At 47.6% G+C, this 12,868-nt stretch overlaps 1 protein-coding gene across 1 annotated transcript; it reads right to left on the reverse strand.

The window, feature by feature from the left end:
- Positions 1-788: 788 nt before the first annotated feature.
- LOC309358625 (homeobox protein SIX6-like) lies at positions 789-8,614 on the reverse strand. Its single transcript, XM_081891983.1, has 3 exons — positions 7,305-8,614; positions 5,763-5,926; positions 789-4,067 (listed from the first exon to the last, which is right to left on the reverse strand). The coding sequence occupies exons 1-3, from the start codon at positions 7,701-7,703 to the stop codon at positions 3,899-3,901; spliced, it is 732 nt and encodes a 243-aa protein (XP_081748109.1). The 5' UTR covers positions 7,704-8,614; the 3' UTR covers positions 789-3,898.
- Between the last annotated feature and the right edge of the window lie 4,254 nt (positions 8,615-12,868).

Genomic DNA, 12,868 nt, shown 5'->3' on the forward strand with positions numbered 1-12,868 from the left:
TGGCCCCCATCCACAGTTTGAAGGGCATCTGGTCTCACAAAGACCCCAGCACTCCCATTTTATTTTCTCCAGAAGCATAAGTTTCCACAAACTCTTATTTTATTATTACATTTATCTCCTGCCTTTCTTCACAAGGAGTTCAAGGGGACAGAAGTGTTTCTTCCCCACTCTCCATTTTACCTGCACAACAGCCCTGTGAGGTAGGTTAGGCTGAGAGGCAGCGACTCCCTCCCAAAGTCACCCAGTGCGATTAGCTTAGTGGCCAAGTGGGGATTTGGACCCCGGTCTTGTCTTGCTGCTGCGATCCCAGGAATTAAGGCTGCTTTGGAGCCAGACGTATCTGATAGCTCAGGAGAGGAGACTAAGGGCTTATCCTCACTTATCTTGTGCCCTGTTCTTTCCAGGCAAAGGTCCACACTTTAGCAAGCCATGCCAAATCATTTTTGGATTTTTGCCCCAAGCTTTCCCTGCAAAAACACACTATTTAAAGCCGTGGTGTAGTGTGGAGGTGGGGCATAGGGGCTGTTGCCCCGGGCGCAAAATTGTTAGGGGGCACAAAAATTCCAACACCTGATGCTGCCTCAATGCAGCTGTGTGCTTTCATCGTTGAAAATGGAACCAGGAAGTGACCTCTCCAGACAACGGAAAGGCTCTTCTTACCTCTGTTGCTGTGATCTCCTGTGTGACACAGACGCCGTTAGGCAGCTGAATGCACATGTGTTCTTTTCCCTCTCTGCCACCCACCACCTCCACGCAGCCCTGGGTGCTGGCAACTCTTGTAAACAGAATCTGGTCTTGTTCCCTTGTGGGGTACACAAGAGCCCTTATAGAGTCCTTTGTAGGTTCCCCATCGGTAGGAGAAAATAACAGAGGCCAACCAGAGAATATTGAGAAGCAAAGAAGCTAGTAAGCCTGATCTTTATTAACGCTGTTGCAACAGGGTGCTCCCCTCACACACAGGAGGACTGAGGAGGACCCAGAACAAAGGTGTGCCTCCCTTTATACAGACATTTTGAAATTCCCTGCCCTGGAGCTCAAGACCACCCCCAGAAGCATCATACATACATCATAGAAAAGGCGGTCTACAACAGAAATCTGAGTGCTTTGTTTATCTCCTGTCTGCCAGGTTATCTGAAAATGTCTTATCTGATTGCCTTTCCTGGTAGTCTGGCCATTCCTTTGAGATGGTAATCACTTAATTCCCTCTCCCTGCTTGCAGAGAAACATTTGGTCAGTTTGGGAGTCAAAATGGTTTCAGAAATGTATTCCTGTGCTGCTCCAGACATGTGGTTTTTATATTTATGTATGTGTTTGCTTGATACATTTATGAACATTTATTATATATCTAAGTCCTAAAAATTCTTATAACACAACCCACAGTACACCACTACTTTAAAGCTGAATTGGAGCAAAAGTAAATTCAGCTTTTATGCAGATTACCGCTTGCTCCGATTGAGCTTTAAAAGAGCAGGTTTTGTGGGGAAACCAAAATAAAGGGTTTGCTCAGACATGGAGCTTTCAATCATGGACCATGCCTGGAAAGAAATAAGCCCTGAGAGTGGGACTGGGTGGAATTAATACAACCGGGACCTTTAAACAAAATGCTGCCAAGTGGCGTGCTTCTGTTCAGGGTTCGAGCCATGTCCCTTCCCCGCACGCTCCATGCCACGCCTATTGTATGGACTCAGTCCACACTGAGCTGTTTCAGGTTCCTTTTAATGGTGGCTGGTGCCCATTGGGGCAGAAGGCAGGGAGCACACCAGTAGGTGGCGCCAGAGCCATTGACAGGCTAAGCCATTCTAAGTTTGGTCCCCCATCCTCCTTGCTGAGTTCTACAAGGGTCAACACTGGGACTAAGGAAGAATAAGGCTTCAGACAGCAGCAGCCCCTGGACTGGATGCAAGCTAGAAGACTTGAGTGGGGGACCTGTGGCCTTCCAGAACTTGCAGGATTACAACTCCCATCCTCCTGGACCACTTGCAATGCTGATGGGACAGTGCCTCATTTGCCCTAATGGACCAGCCTCCCCAGGTGCTGTTTTTTGCCTACATAAGGAGAAAGATTGACTTGGCTCTTGGATGACTTAGCAGCAGATTTTAGGGAGGACAAGGCTTTCAATGACAATGAAATGAGACAAGGGCTACTAATCACACCTCCACTTTCAGAGGCATCTTGTGCCTCTGAATATCGGCCTAAGCCAGCAGGCTTGCCTTAGCTCATGGATAGGCAAACTAAGGCCCAGGGGCCGGATCCAGCCCAATCGCCTTCTAAATCCGGCCCGTAGATGGTCCAGAAATCAGCATGTTTTTACATGAGTAGAATGTGCCTTTTTATTTAAAATGCATTTCTGGGTTATTTGTGGGGCATAGGAATTTGTTCATTCCCCCCCAAAAAATATAGTCTGGCCCCCCACAAAGTCTGAGGGACAGTGGACTGGCCCCCTGCTGAAAAAGTTTGCTGTCCCCTGCCTTAGCTCTTCTTATTACACAGGGTTCCAGCCTTTTAAAAGCGTTGATCATGGCTGTATCCCTTCATTCCTTCTCATTCCAAACGCTTCTCTTCTCAACCTCATCCCTGCAGAAGGGAGCCACTAGAGCATCCCTTTGTTTGTTTTTAAGTGACGCATCGCCTCTGGAATGCAAAGCCACCATCATTTATTAATGCGGCGCTGGCATTTTTAGTGGCGCTCTCTAGATATTAGAATAGAATCGTTTTATTGATACTGTGCCGTAAATATACTCAGCAGTTTACACAGAGAGAGATAAACAAACAAACAACCCCAAAAGAGAGGCCTCTGCCCCCCCGCCCCCCGGGGGAGACCTCAATCTAAATTTATGTGGCAGAGGATGAAACCGGAGGGATGAGCCAAACTAAACAAGGGATTAATGCAAGCAGATGCAGGTTACCTGTATGGACACCTTGTTTCAACTGAGGGATGGAGGGATGCAAAGGGTTTAGCCAAAAGCTTCATGGACATAGTGGCTGGGTCCCAACCCCTAGGTGTGGCTGCAAGTGCCCTGGCTGCTGGTATGTCTCCCACAAAGTACACCCAGTGGCCAAAAAGGTGTGGAAAGCTGCTTTCGATCGTTTCCCAAAAGGTGATTGGTGCTGTCAGTTATTTAACAGATTCCTTTGGCTCAAAATCGGCAAGAGCATCACTGATATAGGTGCATTCATCCTTACCCCCCCCCCCCGCCCCGACCTCTTTTTAATCTACAAATACCCCCATATATGTTCTCTTTCTCGCCTTACTTCTCATTCACTTCCGCTTTAACTCCAAAACCTCCCAAATCTATTTCCTCTCCCCTCACTCCTGGCTTCTCCTCGCCCTCTTCTCTCCAGTCCTGACTGCAGACTCAGCAAGACATCATTCTGGATGCCTGAGAAGGGAGCCCTTCCTTCCCACTGGTTTAGGGCCCAGAGGGCCTGGTTGTGTGAAGTGAAGATCTGGGTAGGCTTATCATTTCATTCTGGTTAAATTAGATGCCGCCCAAGGCAGGCCTGAGAGAAGAAAGCCTGGAGTCTTCACTGCTCAGCAGCCTTTAATTCTTAAGCCTGGGTCCTGGCGCCCCTTCTCTCGAGGTAAATGCACCTATTTTTTGTAAAGTGGCAACGAGACTCTGGTTTTATCTCCTCCGAAGGACGCCAGCGCTGCAAAGCTGCTCAGGGGAAGGCAAGCGGGATAACAGGGAAGTTAGCCAATAAACTCTCCGTTCCCATCATTCCTGCCACACCCTCAATCTTGGCACCTGGTTCCCTTTCCTTAAAACCTCCCCCGCCCCCATTCCATAAGTAATGGGGTTCGTGATGACTGCATCTCATTCCCATTGGTCGTGCCCTGCGTCTCCCACACACCCCAGCCAGTCATTTCTGTTGAACAGAGAACCCCTCGGCTGGATCAGTCTTCCCAAGTCTCCCTTGCTCTTTGGCTGTTTTCATTGTCACTGGTGGCTGTGGTGGGATCCCTCTGCTCCCCGGGTGGGCTGTTCTCTTCTGCCAAGCACAGCTTGCTATTTAGGGTCTCGGTTTGGACGTCTCTAGGCTGGGTTGATGGCTCCTTTTGCAGCCTAATAATAATAATAATAATAATATATTTATACCCTGCCCACCTCGGTGGGTTTCCCCAGCTAATCTGGGCAGCTCCCAACAGAATATTAAAAATATGATAAAACGTTAAAAACTTCCCAATACAGGGCTGCCTTCAGATGTCTTCTAAAAGTCAGGTGGTTGTTTATTTCCTTGACATCTGATGGGAGGGCGTTCCACAGGGCAGGTGCCACTGCCAAGAAGGCCCTCCGCCTGCCTCCCTGTAACCTCACTTCTCGCAGTGAGGGAACCACCAAAAGGCTGATAACAAATGGAGGGAGCAGAACAATGGAATATTTTTTTTTAAGCCATGTGGATTTTTTAAAAAGGGGGCAGACACCCCCCCTACACCACCCATGGTTACTGAAGAGTACAGTCAATTCATCCCAGCCTGTCTTCTTGAGACTGCTGCTTAGGTATTCTTATGAAATGGAGATGCCAGAGATTGTAGTGGGAAGCTTTGGCATGATGGGGCCCTTCATATCCCATCGGCGTTGAAAGTCTTCAAGGCCAAGGTGATCCCGACAATTGCTTATGCCATCTCAATTTGGGGGACTTTTGCCAACCTATCTCACCTGGAGGTCATTCAAAATCAGTTTTTAAGAGGGATATTGAAACTGCCCAACTGTGTAAGTAATACAGCGTTACGCATGGAACTTAATATTGTATCCCTGGAAAATGCTCTGTGGAAGCACATTCTTTGTCACTGGTTATCTCTATGGCACAATCTCCCAAACTTGTACTTGATACAATGTATGTGGAGAGATGATTTCCAGAGCCCATGGGTAAAAAATTTACAGCTGAAAATAACGGCAATGGGAATCTCCCCATCCAAATTACTAGAGCAGGACATAGTTCCAGCTAAAAGAACAGTAACCTGTAAGCTAGAGGAGATGGACTTGCAGCAGAAAATGATCTTGGGCAATGGTACCTGCTCACCTCTAAATCTTGGTTTATTACCCCTCTTAAGGCTCCCAAACTATTTGAATTCTTTAACTTCCTCAGCTCATAGATATGCCTTTGTAAAGGCAAGATTCAACACCTTCCCATCGAACGTGCTGAGAAATAGATTCTCCAATGGACAGATATCGCTCTTATGTGATTGTAATTGTGGGGCACCGGAATCGTTGCATCACATAATTCTTGATTGTGCTTTTCACTTATCGGCCAGGAGCAAGTTTCTTGCTCAGTATCTTAAGGGAATTGCCGATGATACGACTGAAGCCAAACTGAGATATCTATTAAATGATGATGACCCCCTAAGATCACTCATGGTTGCCAGATTCTTGGTCAGCGTCCTATCCCTAAAGAAAAGAAATGGACTCCTGTGTGGCTCGGATAATCCCTTTAAACCATGATCTATGTTTAGGATGTAATTAGGTGATATCACCATTGATGTCTTCTATTAATTTATGAGCAGAGGGCGATGTTTATGCTACAAATTTGTTGTAATGTATGATGTTGGTCTTTTGTTTTTGTTTTGCTTTGGTTCTTGTCTGTTTTTTTGTAAGTTTTGGCGGTTTTAAAATTGGAGGTTCAAGTACATTATGGTGGTGTGACGGGCCAATGGCCGTAATAAAGATCAATCAATCAATCAGCTTTGGCATGATAGAGATGTTCTACTGCAGCTTGAGTTAGGCCAGGCCTGCCTTGCACTCTCTCCAGCTGTTTCTCACCTGTGCTTGGCTGATGCTGCACGGTCTCTCTGCCGGCGGTTTTTAAACCAGTTCCCCACTTGGGTGGGGGTGAGCCCTGTCGCCTGGGCCAGGTGCCTCTTGCGGGAAGGGTTAGGGTACGGATCCTGAAGGTACCACTCCCGCAGGAGGTTCCGCGTCCTTTCCTGGGGGAAAAGGAGAACGGATGTCAGGCCACAGGACAGGTGCAGAGGAACGAGGAAAGAAAATACTCTTCTGCGGAGGCTGAAAAGCAGAATCAACTGATGCTCCATTTAATGATGTCTTTACTCTCTAATTCCCTTCCCTTCAAGAGGTGTCCTTGTCTCCACCCCTCTATTCTTCTCCATGCCTGCTATTCTTTTTCATATTTTCTTTTTACGATCACCTGTTTTTGTTTTAAATTAATTGTCTTTTGCTTGTTTTAATATATGTATGTATGTGGTTCTTTTTTTGCTTATAATATTGTGAGTCACTTTGAACTGCCATAGTAAAAAACAAAAAAAACTAATACATATAATTACTGATAATAATAATAATAATAAATAATATTATTAAATTCCCACCCCCTTAATGTGATGGATCCTGCTGTTTGCCAACACTTGCTCAACTTGTTTTATAAGTGGGACAATCAGCCTGCCAGCTGTTCCTTCCTTCCGGACAGTCCACCCCATAATCCCACTCCATTTGACCACCACCCTTCATTCCCCCCCCCGCCCGTCCATCCAACAGGCAGCTAGCAGTCCGTGACCACGAAGTATGTTGCTTTTGGGGGGTGGGATTCTAGTGGAGAAGCACACAAACGCGTCTGCTGCCCCTGATTCCTGTGCATGCCAAACTTACCTCCCCGATCTCCCTTCTCACACACCACGCCAAATTGCCCTGTTTGGTAAAGTACTGTGTGAAGCGCCCCCCCTTTTGTTAAGCATCACTTCCGACACATTTGATGGAGTTTGGAGCTGCTTCCATTAAACAGCTCACTTTTCCATTTGCATGGCTGCCTATTGGCAGTCAAGCGAACTGCAGAGCGTGACAACACCTTGCATTTTTATGTATAAAGGAAGATATATACAAGTGGGTTTTTTTGCCAGGCTGGAATGTATCTCTGTACTCTGATCACACCTCTCGTCTGCCTGGATGGAGGATAGAGAGTGCTGTATGAGTGCATGTAGAAACTAGCCTATTGAAGAGCAGTAATTTGCATGTGTTGCTCCACCCACTTTTGCATGTGGCCCTCTGAAGGTTGCCTGGAAGGCAGTGTGGCCCTTGGGCTGAAAACGGTTCCCGATCCCAAACACAGATATAGATCCCGTTTGTCTTTATGGCAACAGGGCAACCTCTTTAGACATGTAAATGGCGGTGCTCAACTGGCCAGCTAAGGACGTTAACTTACAAAGAAACCAGTCTGACCAGTTCAGGGGTCTCTTCTAAGATTCCAAGCCTCCTTGATACAGAAACACAGGCATGGAAGGGACACAAAGATATCATACAGACTGACCCCCCGCTCCCCAAAACTCTATAGCAATATAATCAGGTCCTGCACACCTTGAAGCCATTCACTTTCTGCTCCCCATCTTGGCCAGAGTCCCTCGGCAGAGCAGGGACCTTCTTCCGGGCAGGTGATCGGTCTGGCGGATGTATTGAGAACCTGTCTCCGCACCGCAGGGCTCCAAACGGTTCCAGATGGTAGGCGGCCACAGTGGCCTGGCTGCAGTAGGGCGCCAACCACGCAGCCGAGGGAATTGGGCTGTTGAACAACTCCAAGTCATGGCAATTGGCGTGAGTGCAGCCGAGGCCTTCGGGGTGCCGGAGGGCGAGCGATGGCGGGAGGGACCACAGGAAGCGGGCGAGGCGCTCAAATTCTCCACTCTCCTGCAGGGCTTCGCAGACGCGAGCCACCTGGCTTGGGGAGAAGAGGGGGACACTTGGTGGGGGCAAGGTCATCTTGGGGGATGGGCTGAGGCTACTGGGAAGCTAGGCGAGGCAGGCCTACGGGGAGAGGGGGAGCAAGATGGCCGAGCGAGGGGTGTGGGGAAGGGTCTACAGGACACAGTGGCAGAACACCCAGAATGCCTTGGGTAGAGGAGGGAGGGAGGGAAGTATGAAGGAGAAGGAGAAATAATACAAAACAACACAAGTATTGTCAGTAGAAGCTCACAGTGATGTTGTCATAGGAACAGGGTGAGGAGTTGCAACCCTCTCCCCAAATCAGATTCTCTTCTGGAATAGAAGAGCCTCAGTTGCCGGATCAGGCCAAAGGCCCATCTAGTCCAGCATCCTGTTCTCACAGTGGCCAACAGAGGCTTCACGATAGCCTGCAAGGTGGACCTGAGGGCAGTAGGCCCACTGCTGTTCTCCTCCATCAACAGCCTCTGATTCTGGAAGCAGAAGCCACTGTTGGCTCCTAGCAACTGGTATTCAGAGCCATCTGGACTGTTTTTTGTGTGTTTTTCTATTTATTTTCGGGACCCTGCACTCATAATCTGATGCCCTTCTTTGTGTGGCCCCTCCATGAGAAGTCTGGAGGGTGGCAACACGAGAACAGGCCTTTTTTATGGTTGCTCCCCATTTGTGGTTGCTCCCCAGGGAGGCCCGCCAGGCACCTTCCTTGCATGTCTTTAGGCACCAGGCAAAACCTTTCCTCTATAACAAGGCCTTTGGCCTTTAACTACCTGTAGCCTTTTAGGAAATGGGCGGGATGTTTTAAATGTATTTTTATTTCCTCTTGGTTTTAATGCATACCCTCCAACATTCTGAAACAACATCTGGGATGCCATCTTCCTGGTTTCCAACTTCCCATTTTTTAATCGCAACTATACCCATTTTGGTTGTCGTAATCTTGCGTGATTTCGCGCCCTGGCTTCCTCCTCCCAAAGATGAACCAAAAGATGCACATTTTGGGTGCCTGTGCAAGATCGCAGTGCTTTTGGGGGTGGGAAATGGCCTCCGTTTTCTCGCAATAAAAAAAACGGGATGTCTCAGTTTATCCCAGACACTTGCAAGGCCTGTTAATATAGCTGTGTGGGGTTTATTATCTGTTAGTTTGGTTGGTTGTAAGTCTCTCTGGACGGCCTTGGGCATGATAAATCAACAAAATAAATAAAATAAATAATAACAACAACAATAAATGTACATCCTGCCCACCCTCTCAGAGGAAGCAAGGGAGCAAACAGCAAATGATAAAATAACAAAAGCGCCTTTAAAACTTCTTAAAAGCCAGTTCCAATGCAGATGCAGACTGGGATGAATATCTCTTCTTAAAAGGCTCATAGGAAGGGGAAGGTCTTTGCTAGGCTGCAAAAAGACAACAGAGATGGCCAGGCTGTCTAATAGCTAAGGAGAGGGACTTCCAAAGTTGGGGCCACCACACAAAAGGCCCAATTCCTACATTTTGAGGAAGGGACATCCTAGAAAGAGAGTCTCTGCGGGACTCCTTCCCCTGAATAGCGAACTGATTTGGTATATAAGAGGTGAGATGATCCTGGTCCCAAGTTCTTATAGGGATTTATGCAACCAAAACCAACGCCTTGAACTTAGCCCGGTAGTTAATTGGCTGCTAGACTCTTCTAGCCAGAGGGAATTTCCCCGGGCACAGTATCCACTTGATGTATTTAGAAACCCACCCTACTATGCGTCATTGATGGAGGAGGGGGCTGGGACACCCTTGGCTCCTCTCCCCGGCCAAAATGGCTTTAGATCACATGTAATGATTCTTCAGGAGAGCAACTACATCTCTGTCTCTTAGGAGATCACAAAAAGCACACCCTAGAGCAAATCTCGATATTCCTGCCACCCCTCCTTTCCAACTTTGAAATTCCAAATCACACCCCTCCGAATCTCCCTTGTCACCCCCACACTCCCTGCCAATCAGATTGCCAACTTTCAAACAAGCCTCTTTCCGCTGCCCCTTAACCAGTGACTTGATCCGCAGGAATAAACAGGCCATCCATCTCCTTTATTTCTTCTCCCCTTGTCGATTTCCAGAGATCAAGACGCCATTAACGGTGCAGAAATAGGCCAGGATTTCCACTCCACCCTCCCAAACAGTTGGCAACTCCACCTTGAACTGAAACCTGAAATCACACCTATACCAGACCTTTCCCTATCCAAGCTCTGCTCATCTCAACTCCCCTCATTTTAAAAAAAGCTATTCATACACAAATGTTGTTTACCTTTTTTTTTACACCCCAAATGCCTTCCTTGGTAGGTTTTAGAGCCGGGGAATAGTCAGGGACATCCAGAGGGAGAATCTAGAGGTGCAGGGTCATCCTTAAAGGTTCCAGCGCTCCGCGGGGACCCTCGGCCGGTTGCTGTTTGCAGCAAAAGAATCTCCCTTTCTGCATCTAGAGTTTCTTCTCGAACGCCTTGGGATGAAGCCTTGATGCTTTGGCACCCTGATTACCGGGAGCTAATCGCCACGCAAGAGGGTTTTAAACAGCTCAGGGAGAGGTTGCCTTGTGAGTGGTTTGAAGCGCTGACTTATTAATGTGTCAAAGGGGAGGTTGGACTTCAGCCGCTAGGCGATCACAAAAGGTCTTTCTGGCATTAGGCGTTGCGAAGAGGGAAGGGAGAGGCAGATGGGTGGGCGAGATTGGGAGACCCGAGTTCCCCCCCTGAAGTGAATCTGGGGGTCTCCTGCTGATTCTATCGGGGTCAACCCTAGATTCTGACCCCAGTTTCCCCCAGCGCAGTTGATGCCGCAGTTTAATCCAGTGCTTAAATTTTTGTATCTATTTTACATGCAGATATACACTTCCTTGGTGTGTGTGAATCACCACTTGAATTGACTTCCACACAAACGGGCCTGGGCCTTAAGGTCAGCTTCGGAGGTCATGATTTGTTTCCCCAACAGGCCTGATAGTGAGGGGGAGAAATTCGTGTTCAGTTCATCTTTAAAGGCCTAGGGCAAAGTTGTGTGCTGAAATGCATATATTTGTGAAAACAACATACAAAAAGCATTGTATTTCAGGAAATTGCTCAGTGAAAGTGTGTATATTTAGGCAACGTTTCAGAGGAAAATGTGTTTATTTGGGAGATATTTGTTCTGAAATTCGGGTGAACTTTTTGAGGACTTAAAAAAAGCAACTCAGTTTCAAACTGATGTGGAAGTGCTGAGAACTTAAGACTAGAAAAAATGAGAAACTGAGAGAAACCAAAACTGACAGATTTGCCCCTCCCTTGATATTGTTTATGGCATAAATCCACCGAGCCCCTTCGTTTCCTACATTTAGGAAGACACCTTAGGACAGGCTTTTAAAGTATATAAATAGTGTGTGTGGCTTACTGTGATGCACCATATTAGCTGCTTTTAGTTTATTCTGATGTTATTATGACTCTCATTCTTGGAATATTTTTTTAATGTTTGCATTAAAAACATTTTTTTAAATTAAAAACATTCTTTTAAATGTTTGTATTTGATTCTGTTCATTCAGTTTTACAGTTTTCCGCTGTTGCCCATGCTCCCGTATGTGTTGTGTGACCTGTGTGAGCTCACAGAGGCCCAAAGACACACTGTTTGGGGGCGCTATACTCGCTATGGTGCTGGAAAATGTGCATTTTGGAGAGCCAGACAAGATTGCGGCCCTGAAAAGGGTGCTTTTTTCAGTGCGGGAGTGCTTTTGGGGGGGGGGGGGAACGCAAGATCTTGGCATGAAATCGTGCAAGATCACGGTGCCCAAAATGGCCGCCATGCTCTTGTATGAGAAAACAAGATGTCCCATTTTCCCCCCAGGACACCCGCAGTGTATGGGCTTGCTGGGCCTTCGGCCTGATCCCATGTTCTTATGAGTAACAAATAATTGTGACAATTATGATAAAGATGAAGTCGCTGGACTGCTAATTTAGGACGGATTCATTTGCCAGACTCCTTCCACACCCCCACACCCCCACAAAGGATCATATCCTATTTGGGCCTGGCCTGAATAGAATGAGAGAACCCTCTTTAGCTAGAAAGCAGGAAAATGTGAGGATCTCTCCACCCCCTGGGTGTTTGCTTAGGCATGAAGTGAGGTCATTAAGCAGCAGCAGGATGGAGACAGGCGTCAGGTTTTAAGAGCAGTCGCAGCGGGATCTTCACCCAAAGTCTTTAAAATTTGCATTCGAGATGGGTATAGCTGGACCACTTTTGCCCTTCGGCTCTGTGGGAGGGAGTTATCCCTACCATGTTTATTCATTTATCCATCCATTCCATCCTTCCCTTAAAAAAAAAATAAACTAACTAAATTGCTAACATTTGAAAGGGGGGGAAAAACCACTTGCAAAATGGCCCCGGGGGATTGGGGAGGGTTTGTCATGTTATGGATGCTAGCCAATCAGTGTCTGCCACAGCCAGCCTGCCACTTGGCCCAAGAGTTCCAGAACTCATTTCTCAAGCGCTCATCCTGAGAGGATAAGGGATAAGAATGGAAGGGGCTCAATGGCACAGGGGCAAAGCATCTGCTTTGCTTCCGGAAGGTCCCAGGTTCAATCCCCGGCGTCTCTAGGTAGGGCTGGGAAAGACTTTCTGCCAGAAACCCTGGAGAGCCGCTGCCCATCAGTGTGTAGTAGATAGTACTAAGCTCGATGGACCAATTCTGTATCCCAAACCCATCCTCTCCCACAAAAGGGCTCTTAAGGGGCAGGTGAGGATAAGACCTTCTGTTGGAGTCAGTGTGGTGTAGTGGCTAAGAGCGGTAGTCTCGTAATCTGGTGAACCGGGTTCGCGTCTCCGCTCCTCCACATGCAGCTGCTGGGCGACCCTGGGCTAGTCACACTTCTCTCTGAAGTCTCTCAGCCTCACTCACCTCACAGGGTGTTTGTTGTGGGGGAGGAAGGGAAAGGAGAATGTGAGCCGCTTTGAGACTCCTTAGGGTAGTGATAAAGCAGGATATCAAATCCAAACTCTTCTTCTTCTTCTTAAGAACTCCTGAGAGAACTGCTGTTGGCCAAGGCAGGCAACACAGTATCTCACACCCTCCAAGCGTCCTGATTTTCCAGGGACAGACCAAAGGCTTCTGATTAGATACTGGAATGTCCCTATTTTCCCCAGCAACAACACCAGCACCAAGATGGGGGAGGACAATGAGGAGCTCTGGAAGGTGCAATCGGAGGGCAGGGCCGTCCTGGGTTCG

The sequence above is a fragment of the Podarcis melisellensis genome (assembly GCF_964234715.1).
Source record: "Podarcis melisellensis genome assembly, chromosome: 16".
NCBI classification, from domain to species: Eukaryota; Metazoa; Chordata; class Lepidosauria; order Squamata; family Lacertidae; genus Podarcis; species Podarcis melisellensis.